At 42.9% G+C, this 26594-nt stretch overlaps 1 protein-coding gene and 1 long non-coding RNA gene across 2 annotated transcripts; one reads left to right on the top strand and one right to left on the bottom strand.

Annotated features, from left to right (window-relative positions):
* Positions 1 to 321: 321 nt before the first annotated feature.
* On the bottom strand, positions 322 to 23447 carry sh2b2 (SH2B adaptor protein 2). The gene is made up of 9 exons (XM_007549519.2): positions 23177 to 23447; positions 9236 to 10169; positions 4669 to 4770; positions 4393 to 4484; positions 3940 to 4040; positions 3669 to 3830; positions 2665 to 2867; positions 1872 to 2046; positions 322 to 686 (listed from the first exon to the last, which is right to left on the bottom strand). Exons 2-9 carry the CDS (start codon positions 10136 to 10138, stop codon positions 355 to 357), a joined length of 2070 nt encoding a protein of 689 aa, XP_007549581.1. The 5' UTR covers positions 10139 to 10169; positions 23177 to 23447; the 3' UTR covers positions 322 to 354.
* On the top strand, positions 10178 to 20142 carry LOC103136321 (uncharacterized). The gene is made up of 3 exons (XR_001661774.1): positions 10178 to 10330; positions 10440 to 10512; positions 19277 to 20142. It is a non-coding gene; the product is annotated as an uncharacterized LOC103136321 (long non-coding RNA).
* Positions 23448 to 26594: the final 3147 nt, after the last annotated feature.

Here is a 26594-nt window from a genome sequence, read left to right as displayed (position 1 = left end):
ATCATCCACACCTTTAAGTTTTACTATTTATTTATTTATTTATTTATTTATTTATTTATTTATTTATTTATTTATTTTTGTGCATCTTAACCTTTTGTTCGGTGTCTGTTACCCACGTCCTTGATATCAAGCAAAAAGGGGAATTTGTTAGCACGGACACGCCGTTTGGCATCATTTACTTCCCAGGAAATTTCCCTGGAACAAAAATAAACAGAGGAAATGAGGAGTGATTTGGATCAGGGTTTCGTTGTTGTTGTTTCTTTAAATGTGCGGAGTTGTCCTTGACACCTCGTGTTTTCAGGATGTAAACAAGCCAAACGCTGTTTTTCTTTCATTTTTTTTTAGGAGGGTTGCTTAGTAGAAGGAGTACTGGTTCTCCACGGCGCGGGCCCTGCGGGTCCCGTCGGCGTCGTGGTAATCCTCGGACGCTCCGCTCGACGCCTCCAACAGGCGCTCGGAGCTGTTGCTCCGGCTCTGCAGGCCGCCGCCGCCCAGCCCCGTACCGGGGTCGCTCCGGGAGAGGGAGGGCAGGGCAGTGGGCGAGGACGAGGTGCTGGAGGACAGGGGCCCGTCGGACGAAGGCCCCGCAGGAGCTGCGGTTCCGGGCGGGTGAAGGGCTGGCTGGACGGGATCCGCTCTGCAGGACGCATCCCGAGGAGGAGTGAAAACCGGAGGCACGGTCGCATCTGCGGCAGAACAAAGAAAGCGTGTTAAAAAGTGGAGACGTACATAGAAACGAAACAACAACTCTGATCGCTGTTCACTGGTCCTCCTGGAAAGTCGGGAGTAAAAGGCTCCTTCATGAATCGGCATGTAAACACAGGCAGTGTGGGCCTCCTTTATTATCCTTTCTCTCGGTGGGCAAGGACACCAACAACACTGAGGCCAAAGACATGCCTGAGCAGCGCATCAATACGGCCTTTTACACCTCGAATGAAACCCTCGCTTTATTTGCATGCGAGAGAGTGGATGAGTGTGTGTAGGTCCCACGTTTGGAAAAACAGAGGGCCTCTTTGTGACCGTCGGGGTGGAGTCAGAGTCCAGGCCTGCATGCAAAACTTCTGCTGTATAATTGCCCTCCCCTTACTCTGCTGCACTGCGGTGGGGGGGCATTTATCCAAGGAGGTTGATAGGATGAGGGAAGGTCAAAATCTGCCATCCGTCAACACCAGCAGCCACCTGCAAGTTCCTCCTGAATTACATTTAGGTGGTTAAAGAGATTTTAGCTGATATACGTCATTTGAAATCACATTAAGGTTCAAACAGTCAGTGGCTGTTGAGGACGACCGACAGACATGATTATATGCAAAAGCTCCACAAGAACAAGCTTCAGTGAGCTTTACTTGGATTTTATGCAATTACAATGCAAAGCAGAGTGTAAATATGGAGTGTAGGAAAAACGGTACATGTTTTTAGAATAATAAAAAAAAGAAACACAAATCTTTTAGGTTCATCTCCAGCAGCTTTGCAAATCTAGAGGTGAAAGTTTTCACCAATTCTTCTGTGCAAAAATAACTAACAACTCAGTCCGATTGGATGTATAGAGTCTATAAACATCCATTTTCAAACTTTTGAAATCAAGTCGGGACTTTGACTAGGTCATTCTAAAAAAAAAAATGCTTTGATCTTTACCGGGGTGGTTTGGCCCAGATGGTTGATGCAGATGGATACCTTTTTTAGGAATCTTCACTAAAAATAAAATCCTGTAAAATTACAATACTAATAAATACCCTATGTAGGTTATATTTTGTACAAAAAGTTGAACGCAATAAATTATTTCCCCAAGTATGTGGTTGTAAGTACACAAAATGACTTCTGTGATATCCTCTACGTGTTACATGTGGCCTGTTCAAGTCTGTGTGTCGACATACCTGCAGCGGAGCTTCGCTGAACCTGCACATAGGAGCGTAACGTGATGTCAGCCGATCCGCCGGACTCCAGGGGGATCGGGTGGGCGTGGAAGTGTCTCAGCATGTCCGTTACAGTGTGGAACCACAAGTGGTGGACGTGGCACTGGCCGTTCTCGTTAACGGACAAACGTAAATGCTGCGGGGCGGAGAGAGAGACAGAGAGAGAGAATGAAAGGAGAACGTTGCCAAAGTAAAGAAAAGATTTTAAAATCAGTCAAAAGGAAAAAAAAGAAAATGGGCCAGCTGACACACAGAAACCCGGACAGAGGGCATTATCTTAAGAAGCGTCTTGTTGTGGGAGAAGAGTGACAGCATCCCGAGGCTGACACCAGGGGAAATGATGGCAGCTGACACTTCCTCAACACAGTCGACTGGCAGGACGTGATGGTCTGGGATCACGTTGCATAAGAGAGCAAAGAGCTCTGACGTTACAGAGAATTTCCTAGGAAATGACAGCTTAGCTAGCTGTCAGCTGCAGAGACAGCTAGCTACATCTGGTATTAAGAGTATTGGGTTAAATCTATTATTCTGGACCCATAATGTCAATTATCCCAATTAAACTATTAGGGTTTTGCTAGTTTTAGGACAGGCTTTCAGGTTTCACCAACTGAAATTTGAGACTTTTTAAGAACATTATGAATGAAATGTAAGACCTACATCCCAACTCAAATGTACAAAAGAAATGCACATATATTTTTTAAAATGGTGGACAGAATCCACCATTTTAAGGTGCTCAGTCCTCATGAGGTCTCACCTTGGCTTTGCCCTGGAAGTTGAAGGTGAGGACGTACTCGCCCGGCCGCGTCTCGCTCTGACGAATCACGAAGAGCCCGTGGCTCCTGGCCCCGCCCGCAAGCACCAGCTGAGCCGCTCGAACACGAGACAGAGTACCGTGGAACCAGGGGTAGCCTGCCAAACTGGCGTCGCCCTCTGGCTCCTTCGTTCCTTCGCCACCACCTGAACAATGTCACAAGTTAGTTTTTTTTGTTGTTTTTTTTTTTGTATGGTTTCTTGAAAAACACTTAAACTTTACGTTTTCGTTACGTCACAACCACAAGTTAATTGTATTTTATAGTTTTTTTTACATAGTAAGTGAGCAGATAGTTCAGGTGTGTCCAAAGGGCGGCCCACCAAACTTTGGAGAGATATTTTAGGCAAAGTTAGACTATAAGACATTATAACAATCTTTGAACGTCCGACAAAGAATTGTTTAATCCACTGACTGAAAAACGGAAAGAGAAGGACATAACTAGAACCTTAACAAAATGATTGCTTCCTGGAGGCAAGAACTCAGTTTGGGTTTTAAATTTTACCCAATTGATAACGTTCGGCTAACGCTATAAAGCTTAAGAAACTGTACTGTAAACAAACCGCCTCTTGCTGCGAAGAAAGAAGTACTGAGCTGAACAAGATGGTTAATGTTTTGATATTTTGGACAAACTGAACGGCTTCTTTCACTTCCTCCGCTGCCATTGCTAAAACTACAGGCAGACTACAATACAAAAAGAAAAATCAACATCAATCATTCACATCTTCATCTGTTTGCTGACTGCCCTCGTATATAGAAAGTCACCACAGGAATCCATTTCAATGGGAGAAAGCCCAAACAGCTGGAGATGAGAATCAAGTGGAATAACCAACCTAGTCAGTCACATAAGATCCCAGTAAAATACATAAAGTTTGCGGTTGAAATGTGACAGATTTTCATAAAGTAACATCCATATTTCTGAGAGAAAAAGCAAAGCGGCGTTTTGCTACCTGCAGAAGCGTTGGAGCTCTGGGCTTCTGGGGACTGCAGGAAGCGCTCTAAAGGCATGTGCGAAGGGTGCTGAGTGAAGGGAGGCTCCCTGCATCGAACTGAGGGGGCGCTGTAATGGTCTGCTGCTGTGGGACAGGACCTCTCTGGAGCACGATACACACCTAAAAAGTGTTTTTTTTATATAGATATAAATCAGGACCTTTTTTTTTTCCAGCATCAAAGCATGTAAACACCATTCAACGTGCAGCGTGGAGTGAAGTTTCGGCTCACCCTCGGAAAGCAGCTCGCAGCTGCAAGAGGCCACCATGGAGCAGTCTTTGGAAGCCTGACCGTGAGGACATGACGCCAGCTCGATGTCATCGCCGCTGTCTCTATACACAAGGAGGCAGGTCAGAGCAACCGCAAGAGCGTATACACACACACACACACACACACACGAGTAAACAAACATTAGCCGCATCCTAACATGGTCCTACGCACCGCCACTTCCTGCAAACACCAAAACAAATAATCTTTCTGTTTATATAGGGACCGGTGCCGACAAACCTCCAACTAATCCGAAAAACTGAGCGACACAAGCCTGCCCATGTTTGTTGCTCAAACAGCCTGTCAAAAAGTCCACTAATTGGATGATTAATGACTATGTGTGTTTCCCTCGCCTCCCCTCCTCTCACTTCCTCCCTCCGTCTTCAGTCAACAACAAATATTTATCTGCCGGTTTACCCGGGGTCTATGCAGTCCTGGATATCAGCAACCCAGGAGTTTTTCTGCAGAGAGTCGATGGTTTCCAGGATGTACTCGCCCCCATTCTCCACCTGTGAAAGCAGCCAAAAACATCAGTCACACACTGAGCTTCTCTCACTGCATCATGTCGCAGCTCTGCCTGTTTCTCCAAGTTCTCCAGCTTAAAGTCACCTCTGTGCTGCTGTGTTTTTCCCCGTTTTGGGGGCATTTTAAGCGACTCGGTTGGCGTAAGGGTGGAGCTTGGGCAGAGCGTACCTTCAGAACAAAAGTGTTGTCTTTGTCGGGCATCTCCAGCGGCATGGTGGTCCTCACCTCCACGATCGCCGAGAGAGGGATGCTCACTTTAGGCTTTGAGCACTAAAACCCAACAGACAAACGGACTCGTTAAAGCTCACACGTTGCTTCTGCGTTGTACAGCAAGATAAAGATAGTTCAGATTTAAAAGATTATTTGCTGCTGATTTAGAGTATCTAAAATTAGATTTGCCTGAAAGAAGTAAAATAAAAGTCAGTCCTGTTTCTAGTTTACCTCTACTGTTGATTTAAACTACACACAGCAACTGAATCTAATCGAATTTCAAACTTATTGATACTCTCAATAGAAACCTAAACTAAACCAACAATACGATCAAGTTAAACAGCATCAACTGGAAGTTATTGTGACAATCAATCAAAATTCTTAGCTTGATAAATTCATCACGATAAATTATAAAAGACACAATAAATGCCCCTAATGAAATAGATTGATGGACAAACGGTACTAACAAAAGTTTCTGGAAATTTATTTAAAAAAGAAATTCCCAGCTCTGCTGTGTTGAAGGAAAACACAAACGTTTCTCTGAAAACAGTCAAGAAATGAGCAAACAAGCAGCCAAAGTCCAAAGAAAAGAAAGTCTGAATCACTGGAAGCTAAATATAAAGAAACAACTTTGATCCCACAGTTAAAAGTTTTAATTCTCTCAAACAAAAGCTTCCCTTTCAAACGAGTCGAATGTAAAAGCGTGGACCCGGTAGATGAAGCTCCACATCTGTAAATAAAATTAAACCAATGATAGGAAGAAGGAAGAACAAAGGCTCTGCTCTGGGCCAAGTCGGTCCGTTTTCCCTCCCATTTGCCGTTTCCCACTTCAACCCAGTAATTTCTCCTGCAGGCTGACAAATAAAACACTCAACAGTTTACAAGAGCGCCGACACGGGGAGGGCAGGCCCCGGCAGGCCCTCTGCAGAGCCACACGGTAATCTGCAATCAGACTCCGTGAGCATGTTCAGGGCAGCGAGTCGTGTGTATTTTGTGCGCATTTATTTGCGTGTGTTTGTGTGCGTTTGTGTGTGTATGTGTTGGGAGGCTGAGCGATTGTGTGGCAGCGGCTTATCAGCTGATCTGTCTAGAGTAACGCTGCACTCCTCTCAATCTGCCTGTGCAGCTGGCTGCCAACCACGCCCACAAATTCCCTTTTTTTTCCTGGACCAAATGTCAAAAGAAAAAAACAACAACAAAAAACCCACTTCCTGTATTAAACCCTTCAGTCGCTTCCCGTTTGTGGTGAGACCGGCCTCTGAGGGAACAGTCTCCTTAAAAGTGTCACTGGTTCTTAAAGGCCGAGGTAAAGATGAGCAAAAAGGTCTCAAAAGGTTTTTATAATCAAGGCAAACTGCATGGAATAATGCGACATAAATGTCGGGGTTTGTTTCTGCTCAGGTTGTGATGTCAGGCAGTTCCATAAGGTTCCAGGGTTTTCCCACAGGATTACCCATCCTCCACCATACCTATCCTAGGGCATGAAGTGTCTTCATTTGGTTTTTTTAATTGCTATTCTGACTGCATGTAAGTGGGAGCAGCTATCGTAGTAATTTCCTGACCTATGAAACTCATATGAAGAAAACTGATCATTTTACTGGAAGTTTTACAGTTGCAACAGGTTTTGCAATGGAGGTGTCAGAAATTTTTTTTAATGTTTTTTTACATTCTTCAGGGAGAAATTATGATGTTCTGATACAATATTAGTTTATTTTATGACTTTTTATTTGTCTATGCCAGAGCTGATCAAATAAGAGAAGAAAGTGTCGTGCTAAAAACATCAAGATGCCATGAATGAAAAAGTGTAACATGCAAATAACACATTTAGGTAGCTTTAAGTTTTAATTTTAAGAACTTTTACAAAACTCACACATGATCTCAAACTTTAAAGCATGTTTAAGACTGACTTATTTTATTATAATTATTTATATTTTAGTAAAAATGTGTTACTTTTGAATGACTTCTCCTTCACAACTGCGTTCATCCAACTTTCCAACAGTTTTTCCTTCCACCTAACTTTCTGTTAACATTCCCGGATACAGCAGTCTAATCAGCCAGCGTCATTAGCAGTTCGATCCTCTACCCGTCTGTCGTGTTCCTACGTGTGCTGTGAAGCGGAGCGAGACTGTGCGGCGTCACAACGCGGGCCGTCGCCGCTGCGTTGCAGAGGGAGCCGGCAGATTGATGACCCTGGCAGGAACCAGGGAGTCGGCGCGAGTGAGACTTTTATGAGTCTGTTTATCTCTCCAGCACTTCGGAGCGACCGCTGTTGTGATTTGTAACACGCGAATGGGACGGTGGCGATAAAAGACGTATGTGTTTAATGAACCTGCCGTCCAGGCGGTAGATTAAACACCGTGAAGCTAAATTATTCCTCTTTATCTGTTCCTCTCTGGGCAGAGAGTGAGGTCACCCTCTAGACTATTTTTGGTTCCTTTTTCCTGCTTGTCCCAGCACCTAGCTCACCCAAGATGGGGAAGCAATCAATGTGAACATGAAAAAGAAACTCTGAGATCCTCTTGCCTTATAAAAATCAATGAGGCAGCCACTGGATGTCTCTGCAGCCCCCCGCACCCTTTCCACCTGTCCTCACCGCTCTGCTGCCCGCAAGCAGCCGCTTCCACGCCCCGATCCCCCCAGCCACGATCAAAGGACAGCAGCAGATTTACGCACACTCAGCCGCACAGCCTCCTGGCCTACTTAAGGTCACGGGCAACGATGTGGAAATCCCATGCAGCCAAATGTGAAAGCTGCACGCATGCTCAGGAGCGTGTGGTTGTGACCGGCGCTGCTTGGCGCAGGCAGGCAGGCAGGGCCGGATCGCATAGCTGAATTTTAATCTGGCATTCAGGAAGGGCTGCAGCTTACTGTCATCATTGATTTATTTATTTTTTATTCTTCTACACTGCAAAAACAAAAATCTTACCAAGTGTTTTTGGCCGAGCTTCTAGCCTAAATATCTTGGTACACTTGAAATAAGACAAAACTAACTTACAAGTAAATTTTCAGCAAGAAATAGTAGTTTGATTTAAGTCAATAATTCCTTAATATTGGTGGGAAAAAAATCACTAGTTATACATAAAATAATCTGCCAGTGAAACAGGACATATTTCCTGTGTTCTGAGTTGAAATGTCTTGTTCCACTGGCAGATTATTTCATGTATGACTACTGCTTTTTTTAAATCAATATTAAGGAATATTGACTTAAAACAAGATCCTATAGCTTGATGAAAAGTTATGTCTAGGTTAGTACACTTGAAATAAGTCAAAACTAACTTGGTCAAATTTTGCGTTTTTGCAGGGCACTTTAACCTGAAGATAGTAAAAAAGCACGAAACGGAGATAAATGGTATTTTATGATATTAAAGCTGTCTGTATGGCATCCCTGTAAAACAAAATGTGTAAAAACCTTCTAAAATAAGAAAATGATTGAATCTTGGTTTTTCCTCACAGTCAGATCATCATTTGGTGAGATAATCTACGTGTGTCTTTTATGTGTTATGGTTCATCGCAAAGGGAAGAGGGGCTGCAGAAGATGTTGGTGAACAGAGTATAGAGGCAACACCTGATCATCAAGACTGTGTCTAATCTGAGAATCTGCTGAAGATAACATGTTACAGATTAAGCACAACAACTTAGGTTTTATCTTATGCACTGAATAAATTTAAATGGATATAAATTCAACCTTTTACACCTTGCTAGAGGGCAACGCCACAAGTTGCAAACCACGCTCTTTCAGTTCTGTAATTGCAGAACATGCAGGGTAGGCGCACACAGACTGTGTTCTCCATGGATCGACTTGTGTGATGTGAGCAGAGAAAGTGATCCAGGAGGAGAAAACTAGCGGATTACAGTGGATTTATCATCTGAAATGGATTTTAGTGTTTATCAAGGTCAATGAAAGAGAGACCAGTGAGGAGAGACTGCACTGGCTGCTGCAGCTTCGTCTCTTAGGACTTCTGAGAGAAATCAAACTCAAATATGATGACATTAAATGTTTTAGACCAGAACTTTTCAAAGTAGGTGAGACACAAAATGCAAACCTGCACCTCAACTCAACTATATTATCACTATTATTTCTGTTAACCTTTTGCAGTTGCTTCATGCTATTTTCATGCATGTTTCATTGGTGTTAGGTGCTGCTGTAGCTAGCACCTCATGATATAATGATTCAGTTGCCGTTATTTTTACTTTACTTTAGCACATTCAGTGTTAAAAGTACCAGTGGGTAGTTTCTGCTGTGACCACAGACCCGTTAGCCCCCTTTAAGAAGCTCTCTTTACAGACAAAACTGGAACTATGGAAACCCAAAGTTTAAATAATCATGTTCATACTTCCTTCTTCTTTATTTTGCTTGCCTCGGACTGTCACTCACATAGCTTTAGCTACTCAGAATCGATCATTTCTTTCTTGATGAAGTTGGCTTGCAGTTGCTTTTTTCTGGTTTATTGTTCTCACCTTTTTTGAGATAACATACTTGCACCAAAAAACTGACTAGAAACATGTGTCTACAATGTTGGCATACCTTTGGAGGGACGTAGAACTCCAGCAGGAACTTCTCCCCTCCGTCCTCCCGCTTGGTCTTCCTGAGCAGCAGGCGGCACTTCTGCCACTGCGCGGCGCCCATACAGTTCGTGTCGTCGGCCACCATGTACCTCAGCGCCCCCTCCCTCTGGATCTCCAGCAGCTCGGCCTTGTGGCCCTGGGAACTCCGGGGGAGCCTGAGCTTCTGGGACCACTTCTCGCCCCCTCCCGCCTCGCCTCCCGCCCCGTTGGCCCTCCTGGCTCCCGAGGGGGCGTCAGGCTCCGGGGAGGCCCGTCTGTGCCACATCTCCTTCACCCCGTCCACGACACACAGACTCATGTTCCTCAGGGAGAAGCCCTTCTTGAAGCGAGCCTTCGGGTGGCTGACGGACACATCCTCTGAGCTGCGGGACTGTCCCAGGACGGACATCTTGTGGTTCTGCGGACCCCTGGAGGAGGTGCTGCCGCCACCTCCTCCCCCGTCCATCCCTCCGCCTCCGCTGTCCATGCTGTCCAGAGACTCACTCGAAGCCCCAGTGTCTTTGCGCCGCTGGTAGAGGTCGTGACCGTAGGTCAGCGGGCAACCTTGGATTCCCAGGAAAGGGACGATGCTGTACTTGGTCGCCGCGTTGCAGCCGTCCTCCCCCGGAGAGGACGCCTGTTTCTCCTTGGCCTGGGTCAGCGCCGCAGAGAAGCACTCAAGAAAGTGGTTGGCGAAGTGCTGCGAGAAGCTGGCATCGGCACCGGGCGAGTCGTAGCACGGGTTCTCCGACAAGAAGCGCTGGAACTTGTCGGCGAAGTCGGCGGCCGAGGCTCTGGCGTGGAGCTCGCAGAACTCTCTCCAGTCGGGCAGCGGACACGAGGAGGAAAGCTCCGGGCTACCGGGCAGCACCGCTCCGTTCATCACTGGGCCATGCCAACCCACCGAGGAGAGGCTGAGGAAGAGGGAGAGACTGTCAGTGTGGATTAAACAAGAAGAAAGAGAGGGAAAGAAAGAGAAAACGCTGGCTTTGGATCACATAAAACAGCTGGGGAACAGCCTGCATGTGAGATGGTGTCAAAAGGAAGAAGCAGAGACGTGTGAATGGAGCAGACTGTGAGCCAGCTTGCATGCATCACCAAGATGATATTTATATAGAAATACAGAAAAATACAATTCAAATTTGCTTGGTTTGTTTGATGGGTTTTCTTTTTTGTTTGGACAGTGAGAAGATGCCAGAAGCAGAAGGCGCCCAGTGAAGATGCTAACTCCACACAGAAGAACTGCATTTTCAACAGGTACGATGTAGCTTTTTTAACACAAAGTTAAACGCTAACAGATAACCAGAAGCTGATACAGCGACGTTTCCCTGTTTTTATCACTTTAAGGAATCCAATTTTATCTTTCATAGAACATGGTGAACTAGGAAATGTCAGTCTTAAGAAAATCTCACATCGTATGTGAGGATATAAGTGAGGTTTACAGAGTACAATGTTTTTAGCTAATTATCCCAATCATGCTAAATGCTAACACAACATGCTAATGTCACCGCTCTCCTAATTTTCTTTATTTTTAAATCGCAGTCAAATTAAGTTTAACTGCAGGGCACACACACAGTCATGTCGTCTCTAACCCTGATATACATAATACAAAAATGAACAGAGAAAGGCTTTTTTTAAAATTAATAAAAACATAACTAAATGATGTAGCACAAAACAACGTCAGAGGGTTTAACTCTACATCACTTATTTTGAATACATCTTGTAGAAGAAAATGAATGCCTTATCGTGTGGCACACTTTAAAAAGTTCTGTAATCTGTCTTGTAAGATAGAAAAGTTTACACTTCACTTTTATTGTAGTTGGCATTTATTTACCGATACCTCTGAAGGACGTTACTGCCCTAGTAAAATGTCAACGAGTCAGAAAAAGACGGTTCTGACCTTAAGATTTTATTTTAGATAAAAAACAAACAACATTGTTCAAAGATATTTAGATTCAAGTAAATCACAGACAATTTTTAAAGACACTTTTATGTTTTCAATTCATGCCGAGAAGGAAAAAAACCCATTGTTATTAAAATCTGGCCATCTTGGATGGGGGAGACTAATGTGGCGCTTCCACATGTTGAACACGCCCTCATCACGTTTCCCATCAGAACAACAGGAGACTCAGTGAAACCAGAGAGATTCAGAGGGTTCTGATCCAAAAACATCCATCAGTTACAGTTTATGACTTGCATCATTATGTCCTCTCCAGTCCTTGTTTTTATTTTTTTTAAACATGGAGACAAAAGATGCTGACATCCACTGTTTCTTCCCCAACATGCTAGTTCGCATGAATCAGCTTATTCCCCTTTCGGGCTGCAGCTCTGCCAAATCGCATCACATCATGGACTAAACTTTTCGCTACACTGGGAATCTAACACAAAGCCGTAATGACACCGTGTCAGTGGCAGCATCCAATCACACATCCGCACCCGACCTATCCTCCATCTTCCCCCTCTCTCTCTACATCTGCACATCAGTGACTAATGCAACATCGTCCTACGGTGCCAAACAATCCGACGCATGTTGGTTTGATTATTCCCCCTGAATCTCGCGGATAAGAGGGAGATGTCGCGTGAACGGACAGGAAGGGGGAAACGCGCGGCGGGGCGGCCGGAGAGAGAGAGATCAGATTATCTGCTGGGCTTCTGCTGCTTCAGGTTTGCACTCTGAAAACAAACGCTTCTTTCCAGGGACTTGACTTCTCATGATGCTTCTGTGGGAGTTCCAGGGCTGATTGATGGTTTTAATAGATTAAACATAATGTCTTTATAATGACGACGCCAGTCTCTCTCTTTTGTTTTTTTTCTCCTCAAGATTACAAGATTGGACAAAAACAACAGACCGGATCAGAGGAGGAGAAAGCAAACGAGAGCGCTTCCAGCTCTTTGAGGAGCCATTTCTAAGCTCAAAAGTAACTAGATGCTGAGACCTGGTGCCAAAGTTTTAGACGCTTTAAAGGACAGGAAATTAGTGAGACGACAGAATAACAACAAACAACAAAGGAAATATTTTCTCAGATCAACTTGGTCTCAGGAAAATGAGGCTTCTCTTCTTCAGTTCATCTTCATCACAGCTTTATTATTGCATAGCTGTAGGATTATGGCTTTAGGATTAGCTTTACAATCAAATGACAGACATATTGATGATAGATTCAACAGAGAGGACCCCCAGTTTTCACAGGGTTGACCACCCACTAAACGCTGAAATCCAGAAACACTTGAGATCCTCTCTAAAAATGATTTTAACCGCCTATTTTAATGGTTCACACAGCAATATTTATCTTAATATGCATTATTACACACAGTGCATCAGCATTTACCAAAGACGCTGGAATCCACAGTCTTCCTTATCTCCACTTCAGCCAATCAGTGTCGGGGAAAACAAATCACAATCCTGGTTTGGTTGCTTTGGAAACGCCAGCGTCAGGTAGCGTTGCATCTCAGTGTTTCAGCTTTCCAAGTTGATTTTTTATTTTTTTAAATAGCTCATATGCTCTACAAAAGAGACGGCAAATATGTGGATGCATAAAAACTAACATGCAAATAGGAGGGAGTCCACTTTACTCAAGGCTTTTAAGGTGAATTTTAAATGTAATATACTGATTTTTATACTTCTGATTAAAAAAAATAAATCACTGTGTGCTATAAATATTTACAACTCTAACAAATGACATCTTTGTTATGAGTCAGACAACTCAACAACGTTTTAAGTCAGGTTACAGCCTTTTTGTGTGAGACTGGCTGAATATCTTATTGACTTGCAGAATGTGTTTTCACAACCCTCGAAACATATCAGCCCTCAGTTTCTGCTTTCTAAGCTTCCTTCATTAATTTTACACACACCAATATTTCAATAATGATATATTATGCAGCCCTCGTAAAAACTTAGTGATTACTAGAGCATCGAGGTAAGAAGTGGGTCAGAATTCTTAAACAATATATTGTGTGCCAAATGTGCAATTACTAATCCCTTATTCTCTGTACTGTTTACCTAAAAAAAAAAAAAACCCAGCAACTTGACAGACAAATCTGAATCTTGGAGTCCACTTAGTTCTCCCCCCCGCCAAGACTTTTCTGACACGTGTGGAAACTCGGTTTTCCTCCCATGACTGTAGATTGTTTGAGTGAATCACATTTAGCCACTGCGACGTGATTTCAAAGGCCGCTTGGTCCGGCTAGCTGAGCAGTAAAGGAACACGAGCGAGCCGCTCACACGTTTCCTCTTATTTTGCACCCTGAAGCTGAATCACGACACGAGGTCCAGAAATAGAAGCAGTTACATTATCAGTCATCAGGTTACACAATCCCATCCCGATAGGTTTCACACAAACACACAGAGGAAGAGACGGAGGGGGAAAATGGTTTTAATTTTGGGATTAATACCTAAACTGTGGAAGATTGTTTTCTTTTCATTCATGAATTGATGAAGTCATTCATTAAGTGCTCCATTTATTCATGCCTTCAGGCCACACGAGCTTTGTGAGCCAAACTGCTAATCACCACGCAGTAATAATCACCCCCGTCCCTAGCTGGTGAGAGTGAATGTGGGTGTGTGTGTGTGTGTCTGTGCTGCTGATGCTGGGGAGCGGGTCAATACCCATTCAGCTATTTAAAAACCTGCACTTGGCCAACTTTCCACCCATTCAGCAGAAAAACCCAGCACACGACGAGGTGCTTCTGAAACTCCTGCCCTTCCTCGTTCAAGGATATCGAACCGTCCACTGTCTCTCTCTCTCTGTCTCTCTCTCTCTCTCTTTCTCACACACACGCACACACATGCACAGTCATTGAGTCAGCATGAAACTAAAGCCGTAGGCTCTGGAGGAAGTGGACAGCATTATGGTTTTCTGGGGCTCAGCAGACTACTGAGGAGGCAAACTGGGATCTGGAGGAAAAATGATGACAAAGAAGGCAGGAGGAAGAGGAGCAGCAGGGATGGAGGTGGAGAGAGAGGTGGCTACTGGGGCCACTTTTCCACACGTTAATGCCACGAGAGGTGTTTTATTAGGATTTTGTGTAATAGACCAACACACAGTAACGTATAACTGTGAACAAAGGTAAAATGATAGATGGTTTTCAGAAGAAAAAGGGGTGAAAATTGTGCCTTTTGTTTCACTCAGTACTTTGACACCCCTAAATAAAGTCCAGCTTCCTTCAGAGGTAGTTTGTACAATAACTCACACAGGTTTCCTGTCTAAAGAAAAAGAAAAGTTGTAATCTGAGTTTAACGAAGGATATACAGCCCTGGAAAAAATTAAGAGATTACTTAAAATGATAATTTTCTCTGATTTTACTCTTTATAGGTTTATGTTTGAGTAAAATGAACCTTGTTCTTTTATTCTATGAACTGCTGACAACATGTCTCTGAAACTCCAAGCAAAAATTTAGTGTTTATTCGCAGAAAATGAGAAACGGTCAAAATAACACAAAAGTTGCAGTGCTCTCAGACCTTAAATAATGCAAAGAAAACAAGTTCATATTCGTTTAGAAACAACAAAGCTAAAGTTTTAACTCAGGAAGAGTTCAGAAATCAATATATGGTGGAATAACCAGGAGTTTTTCTTTGGGGTTCAGTGCAGTGGTCTCTTATTTTTTTGCAGAGCTGTAGATATGAGCCTCCTATTGGATTGTTTCTGCATGGGCTGTTATTTTTCAGCAGGCAACAAGTTATTTAATGCCAACTGAGGCAATGAGGCAGCTTCTCAATACCTAAACAACCAGGTCTAAGGATGAATCGTGTGTAAGAAGGGCCGAATCATTAATGCATCAAGATTTCATCAAAATCTGAAGAAATTGCAGAAATTACTTCAAATTGTGTTGAGGTCTGTCCGTCAGATTATTACACAATGGGAGGATAGTGGGGGACCGTCGTCTCTGAGGAAGAAATGCGGTTGGACAAAACATCCAGAACGTTTGGTCATCTTTTAAGCATTCGGTGAAATATACCTGATAGAGCCATCATTGGAGGAGCTGCAGAGACCCACTGCTCTGGTGGAAGTATCTGAACACCAAAGTGTTATTGGTGCAGCCCCCAAATATAGTCTTCATAGAAGATTGGTAGAGAAAAAAAGAGCAAGAACAACGTTAAGACATGTTATTGCTGGCAAGCATGTTGTGTTTACAGCTAACACAATTTCTGGTAAGCTTCATCGATCTCGTGTGTTGTGTACGTCACATCCAAACGTTAGCAGTCGGGTAAGATCAGTTCTATTCATTTCAAACTTCAACAGAGTTGAGTCCAGGCCTCCAGCGAGCAATTGGTCCAGACCCTCAATCTACACGAAGCGAAGCGTAGAACATGGGTTTGTTTTTTGACCTGGCTGAGTAGATGGAGGTTCTGGATCAAACACCTCCAGGTTAGCACCAGGATTACTCCTGTTGTTTCATTCTTTATGTAGCAAGAATAAAAACTAAGGTTAGTCATTTCTGCAGGTGTGAACTCAAAAATTGTGGTCTTTTATTTTTTAAATATCCTCGGTGAACTTTCACTTCCTTCTGCTTACATCTGTGGTAATATGTCCAAGAGGCCGGTTTTTATGTTCGTATTCCTACTTAAAAGTGAAATTAACTAATTACTATGACAACGTTTTTACACTAGAAATCATTAAAACAAGTATCCATCTCATCCCTACTAAAAGAGTACAATTAAAACATAGAGCAGCAATGTGTAGAATGAGCCCTGCAGACAATAACGCTCTGTTTTGGAAGACTGACAACAAATTGTAACGCTGTACTATGTAATGCTGGCATATTGCCCATTCCCAGTGATATTAATATGTTTAGAAATGAGAGCAAGGTAGTTTTTTCCACATGTAAAGATGAGGGACCATGTTTAAAACCAGCTGCTAAAACAATCAGTGAGCCTGTGAAGGTGTAGGAGACGAGGGGAGTGGCAAGAAAAGCAGACATACTCCAGGACGAGAGACAGCGGAGGCTCCATGTAGATTCCCACATCAACACGAATCCCTTCAGAGTTTTTCAGCTCCGCTGGACCAGAAACAAAGAGGGGGAAAGAAAAGGGCAAACTGAAGGCGAGTCATGGGGAGGCTGAAGGTGTACGCGGTCCACCCTTCAGGCCTCAGAAACCCTCCCGTCTTCCTGTATCAGTCGCCTATCTGTTGTAACAATCTACCACTGCCGAGTCTCTTCCTCCTCCTCCTCCTTCTGCTGGTTTTTCACCCAGGGGAGTGGGGCAGATATCTCTGTCAGATGGTCGGGAGTCGTGTCTGCAACAGTAAACTGAGTGGGGAGGAAAGAGACATCGCTGCACAGGGAGAGCGATCAGCTGAAGCCTGCAAAACACATCATACAACCACAGTTCCCCCTGTGAGGTTACGAGAGAAACGACAATGCTGCAGGTTCCTGTGGGAACACTGAAGACAATTCAGTCTCCGTGATGCATGGGAGATGCACGCAGGTTAGTGTTGCTGAAGCTCGGCACATTTTCAGAGGCGAACAGTGGTCATGCAGCCGCAGAGTCGCCTATATCGTCCATGCTGTGCGCTGCCTCGTGCCTGCAGAACACCCTCTGTGATTAGCTGATGAGGATGATTGGTGATGTTGCGCTCTCACCGCAGGGAGTTCAAGCCTGGCCATGTTTTCTAAGATTAGCCCGCACCACAGCACGACACACGGCTTCGGAGCACGCTCAGTGCATCACAGCAACGTACGACATCTCCAACAACACCGTGAGAGACGCAGTAACTAAAAGCCTAGCACAGGTGTAAATAATGCCTAGGAATGTACCACCTTATGACATGTTGTTAATCGCTGTAATAAAACAAATGTGTTAAAAGTAGATTAGAGAACAAAAGACCAATGGGAGTTTTTAAAGGAGTCTTGGAAGATCAAACTACTGAAAAGCTTTACTGAAGACATTATTGCCTCGTTTCCACGGGTCGGTGCGGTTCAGTACAATAGTGTATCGGTTTCCAGTTTATCGGTTACAGTGGAGCCACTGGTGTGCCACAAAACAGCCCATTGACTAGGGGACAGAAAGACATCACGTCAAGCATGCGTGACATTTTTCGTCACACTAGTAAGACGCCACATGAGACGTTTGGATTTCACCTCACCTGCCCAGTTAGAGTCCATTAAATTGTCAGCCTAACCGTACCGACCTGTGACAAACCACCACATAAATGTCCAGTTTTACTTCTATGATCTAAAAGAGCAATTCATACGTTTGATGCTCATTTGCAGTCATGTTGTTGAACAGATTTAATAAGACAAGAGAGACAACAATCTTTCACAATGGAAGATAATAGTTGTTAAGCCTGGGCAAAGGAAACTTTTATCTCAATCCTGGCTCCCTGGAGGTAAACAATTTTGTTGCATAAGATGGTCTAATATGAAACTTTTACAGAGTAGCTATGTAGTAGAAAAGATGCTAACTTTCTCATCCTGATTATTCTAACAGACTTGCTTCTAAAAAGACTATAAGAAAATGAATTTAATCTTGTTTTTCAGATCTCATTGGTAGCAACGTAACATAAACTCGATGACGGAATGGAAAACTGCCTGGTTTCACGGCCATGTTGCAACGACCACTTAAACTTTTTTTTTTTAAAGAATTGATTTTAAGTTATAGGACGACGCAAATTAGTGAATGATTGTGACGCGGTTTCAAAACATGTTTTAAAGATAAGAATTGTGAGAACTGTGGTTTGACGTCCACTCTTTACTCTGAAACTCCAAAAGAAAATTCAGTGTAGCTGCATTCAGATGTTTTCTTTAATAAACAATGTATGTGTAATTTAATCTCAGACCTCATTAGGGAACAAACACCAAGAATCACCACAGACAAGTCAGGTTTTACAACGTTATCTCAAATTTTGGACATTTCACGAAGCATTGGACAGTCCTTCATCTCAACATGGCAACAACTCCACTGCAGACCATCAGAAAAGTATTTGCTACCAAGCATGTTGTGGACACAGTAAAAATGTGAAAGAAGGTGGTCTGGTCAGATGAGACCAAAATTAAACTGTGAACACCACATTTTACAAATCTGCATTCAAAAGCATACATCATTTTCCCTACATGTTGCAACACTGTGGCTTTTGGTGTTCTGTCACAAACGTTTGGGGTGTGTGAATACTTTTGCAAGGTATTGTATGTGGGAGAGTGTGTGTGAGTGTGTGAGTGTGGTGATTTTGGGACAAACAGACGGGGAACTCTGCTGCCGCAAAAGATGAAGTGGCAAACCTGGAATGAAAACTGAAGGAGATGGAGACAGACGATAGCAATCCCCATGAGTGGGTGATCAAAGATAGGAAACGTGAAGAGACGGAACCGGAGGGGTTAAACGTGGCAGCAGGAGGAAAAGCAGAAATAGGGGTCAGCTGAGATAAACTCCCCCCTTCATTTAGTTTTAGATCTGCTGCCTTCAAAGCGGACACTTGGTGACCTTTAACCTGATCGCTGATAACCTCGTCTCTCCGTAATGAGCCTGAACGTCGTGTGGGAGAGTCGCACCATCAGAAACACACACAGACAAAAGGAGGATTTTTCTTTTTCTTTTCTTTTTTCCCTCCCTCCCTCCCTCTGGCACACAGACGGACATCATGAATGGGATCCAGGCCTGATCCAGACACTGATACACCCCGCTGCATGCAGCCACTGTCTCTGTGCAGGAGACCATGGGCGTGTTTACAGTATGTTACTGCAAACCGCAGATAAGAATCCGGACATGATGATGAGGAGAGGCAGATTTCCCCCGCACCAAATTACCTAAGTGCTTTTCCGGTTTACCTGCGATAGGGGGGCAGAGAGGGATTTCCATCCTCTTCCAATAACGTGAAGAGCAGAGCCTCACCACACACATATTAAACACATTAATTAGCCTCTCCAGCCAGACCGCCGTCTCCCTCTTTCTCCCTCTCTCTGGCGAGGTTTGACAATGTAAGCGTGGAGTGAGCTCAGGCATCCATATGGCAGCCGGCGATAAAGGACGAACTGCGTGGGAGATGCACATTGCACCGCTGACTTGTATTTCCTGTCTCTCACCCACCAGGTCTAACTGATTCCACAGATGACCACGGGCCTCTCGCAGAGCCGCGCCGAAGTAGAGAAACGCTGCACAACCCGCTTTATGTTTCACTAACCGGGATTAAATTTGGTTAATGTAGGAAACAGCAACAGGAAGTCGGTTCAGTCGCTTTGTGTGATATCTCCTCTTGTCTTGGTTTATCCAGCATTTTTTTTTTTTTTTTATTAAATGTTTTATTTGTGATATTTTTAAGTAGAGTGGATCCTTGTTCCTTAAGGCTGTTTAGAGGATTTGTGCTTATTTTTGCTTTTGTTTTTTTTAACTGCGACTGCTTTACGCTTCCCACGTGAATCGCTCAGGCCTCGAAACTTCAGGGATGAGCTGGTTTTGCATCTGCAACCAATCAGTAACTGGATCTTTGTGTGTTTGTTACAAGCAGCCTGATACAAAGGTGCAACTGCGAACATGTGAGAAATGACAAAGCAGACACAATTTAACAGATTTTAGCAGCAACTTGGAGGTTTTAATAACATGGCTTACAGTGTATAATCAGCTGAGGCAAGTGAGTCAAACTCAAGGCCCGTGGGCCAAATCCGGCCCGCAACAGCTCTTTATGTGGCCCTCTAGATCCTAGACTAAACACTAGGTGTGCTTGTTGTCAATCAAATCAATGCAGTTTTTATCCGTTTCCTGCCAAGTTATCGTGGAAATTTATGCAAAATCAACTAATCCCTGCACTTTTTTTGCACTAATATGTAATTGGGAGTTTATTGCAGATTTCTCTCAAAAATTCTCAAAAGCTTTCTCCCTCAGCCTTAATTGATGCCAGATTATAGACCATGATCTACACAATGAGTAATAAAAAGTCACATGTAACAAAATAAATAAGCATAAATATTGCAAATTAGTACCACCAACACTTTGAAAAAAATCACAAAAAGCATCACAAAATCCTTGAAGGACTGAAAAAATGTTCAAAAATATGATTTAGTTTTAAATATTGATATTTTATCAGTTTTTAACAGGTTTCATTGATACATTCTGGCACAACCGGCCCTTTAAGAGCATTCACGATCTTGATTTGGCTCAAACCGAAAATTAGTTTGACATCCCTGAACTGAGGGATGATGGATCCTTCAGGTTCTGGGTCTCTTTGGATTGTGACATTTAGCGATCTCCCACAGGACCACAGTATCTGCGTTGTGGACATTTTTCGCTTGTTTTTCCACTCCTTTACGCACCTTAAATGGCACAACGCCTCCTTAAAGTAGGAACAGATTGACCGAGAATTGATACTGGAAGTCCAGTGGCACAATTTCCATAGCTAAACTGCAAAAGTTTTGTGTGGGGATGCATCTACCTTCACATTTTAGCTTGTATGTCACTACTGGGACTGTGAGGTAAAGTGATCAAAGTTATCCGTCTCCAAAAAAAAAAAACAGGCTACAAACTAAACCTTCACAAGTGTAGCTCCTTTACTCTCTACAAGTCACTTTTATGAAGATTCAGTTTAAGACTCATCTGGCATTTGTGTCGCATTAGTTGCAATGTTATTTTTTACTTCTGTTCCAGCTCCTTATTTCATGCTAATTTGATATATTTTCTTTAATAAAATCCTCCTCTCTACTGTAAAGCAGACGTTTACGTGACTCCATTCGAGGATGTCCGTCAGGGATCAGAATTGCACTTCCCACATTTTATCTGGTTCAAACAGACATCAGAACAATGAGCAGAAGTAAAAACTTTAGAAAATATTGTTAATTTTAAATGCATTACAATTCAAATTTGAGCCATTTCTAAGGTTATTTATTGCCGTAGACGATTAAAATGCTCAAGTTGAGGGATAAATAAACAGAAGAGGACTAGCTGGGTTTGTTTACAGGTGCAAAATAAAAGAAGATGAACATGAAACGACAGGTACAGCCAGTGTGAAGTTATGTCTTCTATCCCCTACTTGTTGGCTTGCTTCATTAATTAAACAACAAGCTACGAAACATGACGCTGTGGTCTGATGTTGGACAGAAAACGAGTGAAAAAGTTCAGATGAAGTCCAAAAGAAACTTTGAAATACTTTACTTCCTGCAAGCTGAAATATTAGGCGTTTGCAAAACAAAAAAATGTATTTGAACATTACGCTTCTGTCAGCAGTGTACGTCAATATTTAATAACGTGTGATGAGGTAATTCAAGGAGGAGTAAATCTGAGTGAATAAGAAGCTTCTTATTATTTGATCGTAGCCGTAGCATCTCATCAGGTCCCTTAGGAGACGTTGCTGTGGTTACGTGTCAAATCAAAGCAAAAATCAACTGATTTTTCTTGTCGTGTTTTTAGTGGATTTAGACCAACAAATATCCAAGCACGTTCTTAAACAGACAGATTTCCTCCATTGCTTATTGTCAACACCACTGAGCTACATGTTAGCATCACACCTGCCTGCTGGTTAACAAGTGAAGAGCAGCTGACAGATAATAAGAGGCAGGGGTTCTAAGTGAATAATGTTTTGGGTATATATTAATAAAATGTAAAAAAAGAAAAAAAAAGATATTGTTAACAATGAAATGGATGGAAGCACCGTAAACTAATCACAGATTTTAGCTAAGATGTCTTTAATCTGAGTTCATTTGGGTTTTTAACGTCATGGAGTGAAGGATGACCAGATCAGCTGTTTAAAAGTATTTTTAATGTTTGTGTGATTTTTTTTATTTTTTTTATTTTAGAATGTGTAAAATATATTTTATGTCAAAATTCCCAAAGTAATATTTCAGCAGAATCCAGGCTTTAAACGCATGTCAGGATGGATCGGTGTTATCGAGGTATTGATTGTAAAATCCGGAATCAGGAGTCAGTCTTTAGACAAGCATCGCTCTCTGTGGGATCCAGGGGGCAAAGGTCAACAGGTATCTTCAGGACACCCATCATAAAACTTGTATTTTCAGCTTAGAATAACCAACCCTCACATTAAAATTTGTCAAACTGAGCCACAAAAAAACAGATCATGGTTTCCCCATGGTGACAGCGCTAATTACACGGAGCCTCAGGGTGAAACTGGACAAGGTTCACTTGAATCCCACTCCGGATCCCACACGCCCCGATTTCCAGAGACCAACAACAACAAACGCCTCTGATCTGGATCCCTCCAGCTGATCGGGCTGTAAGCGCCTCCCAGCCAGCAGGGCCTCCTCGGTCATGGAGAGAATCAGACTTATTAGGGCTTCATATTAACTGTCTGTCTGCTGACACACGAGAGAAAGTCAATAGCAGGCCTGAAACAGGGCCGCCCGCTGCAGGCCTATTTAAAGCCCACAGTGGATCGTTGTGCAGCCTGCGCGCTGCATGGGCTTCATGAATGGGAGTCGGCGGCAGCCTCCTGCTGAATGGCTGACAGCTCCCGGTCCGGATGAATGGGAGCCCGAACAAATGACTGTGGATCATCCGGAGCGGGCCTCTGCTGCACGGATCATCCAATCAGGCCGGGCTGGCTGGGCCGGACCGGAACGGACCACACTGTGCTCCTCCAATTAAGCCTCCTAAGTGGATTATCGGAGAAGCCCCTCTCTCTCTTTTTACACCATGACCTCCTCCTCTTCTTCTCCCGTTCCCTGTTTAATGCCACGCAGAGCCCGATGCGCACTCTGGTTCCCCCCCGTCCTCACCCCTCTCTGCTCTGCTCCAGCCCACTGCACTCGCTTCCCTGCCATCCGAACCCGAATCTTCCCCGCCAGGTTCCAGCGCGGACGCTGGATGAAGCGGGTGCAACAAACAAGCAGATTATTCACTAATCCTGCATTTTACTATCCGTATTATTATTATCATTATTGTTGTCCTTCAGGAAGCAAGGCGCGTTGTCTCGTCGGGAGATAAAGAAGGTGTCAGGATGAATAAACCAGGTCCAAACGCAGCAGCAGCAGCAGCAGCAGCACTCACCTCAACACAGGGCTGCTTTCATCGGATCTCCGAGGCGATCCCGGTGGTTTCCAGTGAGGATGTTCAGTCGGTGCTATCAGCCATGGTTAGTCAGCCCCCATCCCCGCCCCTCCCCACCGGCTCGTCCGATGCTCTCCTGTCCGGTTTACAGGAGCTGAGCGGCGGCCAGCTCTTCCTCCATCTCTGCGCGGCGCACTGAGCTGCAGCTGCTGCTCAACACCGGGCTCTATCGCTCCACAGTCAGAAAACCAGCAGGAGCCGAAGCGACACATACACACACCACTTCCTGAGGAGACTTTCAGAATAAAAGCGGCTGGCACTGCAATCCCTAGAGCTTAGGTGCGGTTCGGCACAGTTAAAGGATATCACGGCCCTTGAAATCCCCACAAACCTGAATGTATGTTGTGTAGTTTGTTTTTTATTTTTGTTGTTTTTAACGCGTCCAATCTGGCAGTGAGAGCGTCAGGGTGAGGCCCGACAGCTTTACTTTCACAGGTGGAGCGCTACAGCTTTCACCGTGATGCTCTGCTTTGAAATTATTAGAAATCGCCTTCGGTTTATTTCAAATGTTGTGAACACCGAGACAAAAACAAAAACACACAAAAAAAGGAAGGGAGAAAGAAAGAAAGTAAGAAAGAAAGAAAGGTGGACAAAAGGTTTAAAGGGAAAGAAGGAGATAATACAAGTCAGTATCCCGGATGTCTGCCTCTAGACCTGCAGAAAGAGAGAGAAAAAAACACAAAAGTCACAATAAAACACACATTCATGTCTCATAATAAGCGTTATAACATCACAAGCACACCGTACTTGATAATACAAGATGGATCACAGTTTTGGACATCTATAAAAAATAAAGCATCTGTGAGGATCAATTTTTCAAGTTCTTCTTTAAATTCCTAACTTGATTTAGGTCTGAACTTTGACTAGGCCATTTGAATATGCTTTGATTTAAAGGATTTCACAGCAGCTGAGCTGAGAGATGAACATCGTGATGAGACAATAATCAAAATCCCCAGGCTGTCGCATTTCTAACGTCGTTTTATTTTGAGGAAGGAGAGAATCTTCCACTCTCAGACAACCCAGACCGCACGTGTCAAACTCGAGGCGCGGTGGCCAAACCTGGCCCGCTGTAGCTCTTTATGTGGCCCTCTAGACTAGAAATAACATCTGGAAGTCCCTCCAGTTTTTCACAAATCCACAAAAGTTCACGCAAAATTCTCACAAAAATCAACAGATCCCCACATTTTTTCTGATTTTACTGAAATTTTTTTTCTCAAAATTGGCCTAAAAATACAATCAGTTTAAGTGACTGCTGTCTCAGCGTTACTTGAGTTATAGTCCATGATCGATATGGCGATTAATAAAAAGTCACCTTTGACGTCACACATTAGCACAAATAAAGTAAAATTTTCTTACAAATATTTCTAAATTAGCAAAATATGTGGTTTTGATTGCAAAAGAAAAACCACAAAAACAATCACAGCATCCTGGACGGACTGATCAGTTTGAAGAGACGTTCAATATTATTTTATTTTAATAAACACTTATTGAATGCCAAAACAGCTATTTATTGATATTTTAACAGTTTAATGTGTTTTATCAATACATTCTGGCACAACTTTGAGAACATTCGGATTTTTTATACAGTTCAAAATGAAAATGAGTTTGACCCTCCTGACCTGGATGATTAGGAAAAGCTAATAAAAATGAGTAAAACAAATATCTACACATAAACAAAATCTTTTGGTAGCAAATTTCAGATAAACCCTTATACTACTGCAGTACAGTATGACACTGACCTCAGAGTGTTTTCAAACATCATCGACCAAGGGAGGAAGTGAAACCACTGGAAATGGGATAATTTGTCAAATGACCAGTTTTTTTTTTTCCATCAGCTTTTTGCTGACCGTCTTTTGTCATCATCACAGAAATCAGCAGACTGCTTAGGTTTTGAAATAAAGGACATTTTCTGCTTGATATTAAGTTATTGGCCGTAACAGCAGCTTTATATTTAGCATTGTTATGTTTAACCCAACATGTCTGCAGCTATGTCACTCTAGTTCCAAGCAGCTGTGTTCATAATAAAGATATTTAACTTAATACGAAGAGGTCAAGACTAGTTAACGTTTTCCTTTCATCATATTTTCCACCGACTGCTCACAGCTTCTTAGAAAAACAGTTCATGACAAAACCGTAAACTTTCCCTTTAAATGTTTAGGCTCAAAGAAGCTTTTCATCACAGCAAACCTGATTATAGGGTTTCATCCAAGATATTGTTAAATATGAGAGATGAAATGCGTAACTTCCCCATGATAATTACGAGATAAACATTTTCCTTCAGACTAGAGAAGCAGGAAACTTGTGCCGTAAGGAGTTTTGCTCTTGATATTTTGTCTATCTTGTCATAAAATCTGCAAAGTTAAAAGAAGTAAAATTCCTGGAATCAAACAGTTTGTGAAATAACCAGAAGAGGGTTTTTTTTTTTTTCATTTGGATTCTTGCAGATTAAGTGGAAATTGGCAGAGTCATCGACAAAGTTCCTGTTAAACTTCTCTTTAGTTTCAATTTCACCGAAATGACTTTGATAAACGATACCGACCTCAACCAGACCAAAAAAAAAAAGTTTCAAAGCCTTTTGTGCCTCGACTCGGTCCGTCGTATTTCCCATCATGTTTCCACTGTTGGGTTGTAAGCCAAAACAAAACAAACTTGCAGAAATCTCAGAAATGTCATTATTTTTTATTTATGTATTTATTGTTACTCCAGCGGGAAAGTAAACATTGATGAGCAATTTCAACCTTTTTAAAGTACCAAAAGTCAGATTTCTACGATGGTACACGCTGAACATTTCAAAATAATAAAATGAATACATCTTTCGACTGCCTAACAGCTGAGATTAACAACAACATGTACAATATACGTTTAGCAATACTGAACAATTAAAGTAACGAAAACAAACATCAAAAATTGAAGAGAGGACTTTGATAAAAACAGGTTTGTCACGTCAGGTTGACACATTTTCAAAGAGGTTTGCTCTATTTAAAGCTAAAGCATTTAGCTTGGTCTGCTACTGACAGAGTTATTGTCAGAGAACCGTATCGGTACTTGTCTGGAAAAGGATTTAAAGTACTTTGACAACTAGCCGATACCATAATGACCTGAAACATACCAGCAAATCCACCAGGAACTGTCAGAGAGCTACGAAAATGAAAGTTTTGGGCCAGAAGAAAGCTGATATTTTGACTTTATGAGATGCTGTGAGATAATTTCAAACAATAAATCTGCCCCCCAAAAAATCTTTGAGGTTAAAGTGAGGAGTGAATAAATATTTCCTTAAACTGATGGCAAAGACAAGCAGACGGCTAACAGAAGCTGTAGCTATCAGGAGCTAACTTTCTAAGTAAAAGAGCGTGTTGGT

Source organism: Poecilia formosa, unplaced genomic scaffold (assembly GCF_000485575.1).
Source record: "Poecilia formosa unplaced genomic scaffold, Poecilia_formosa-5.1.2 Scaffold31, whole genome shotgun sequence".
In the NCBI taxonomy this organism is placed as follows: Eukaryota; Metazoa; Chordata; class Actinopteri; order Cyprinodontiformes; family Poeciliidae; genus Poecilia; species Poecilia formosa.
Note: the sequence above shows the minus strand (reverse complement) of the source record. Positions and strands in the feature narration are given on the sequence as shown.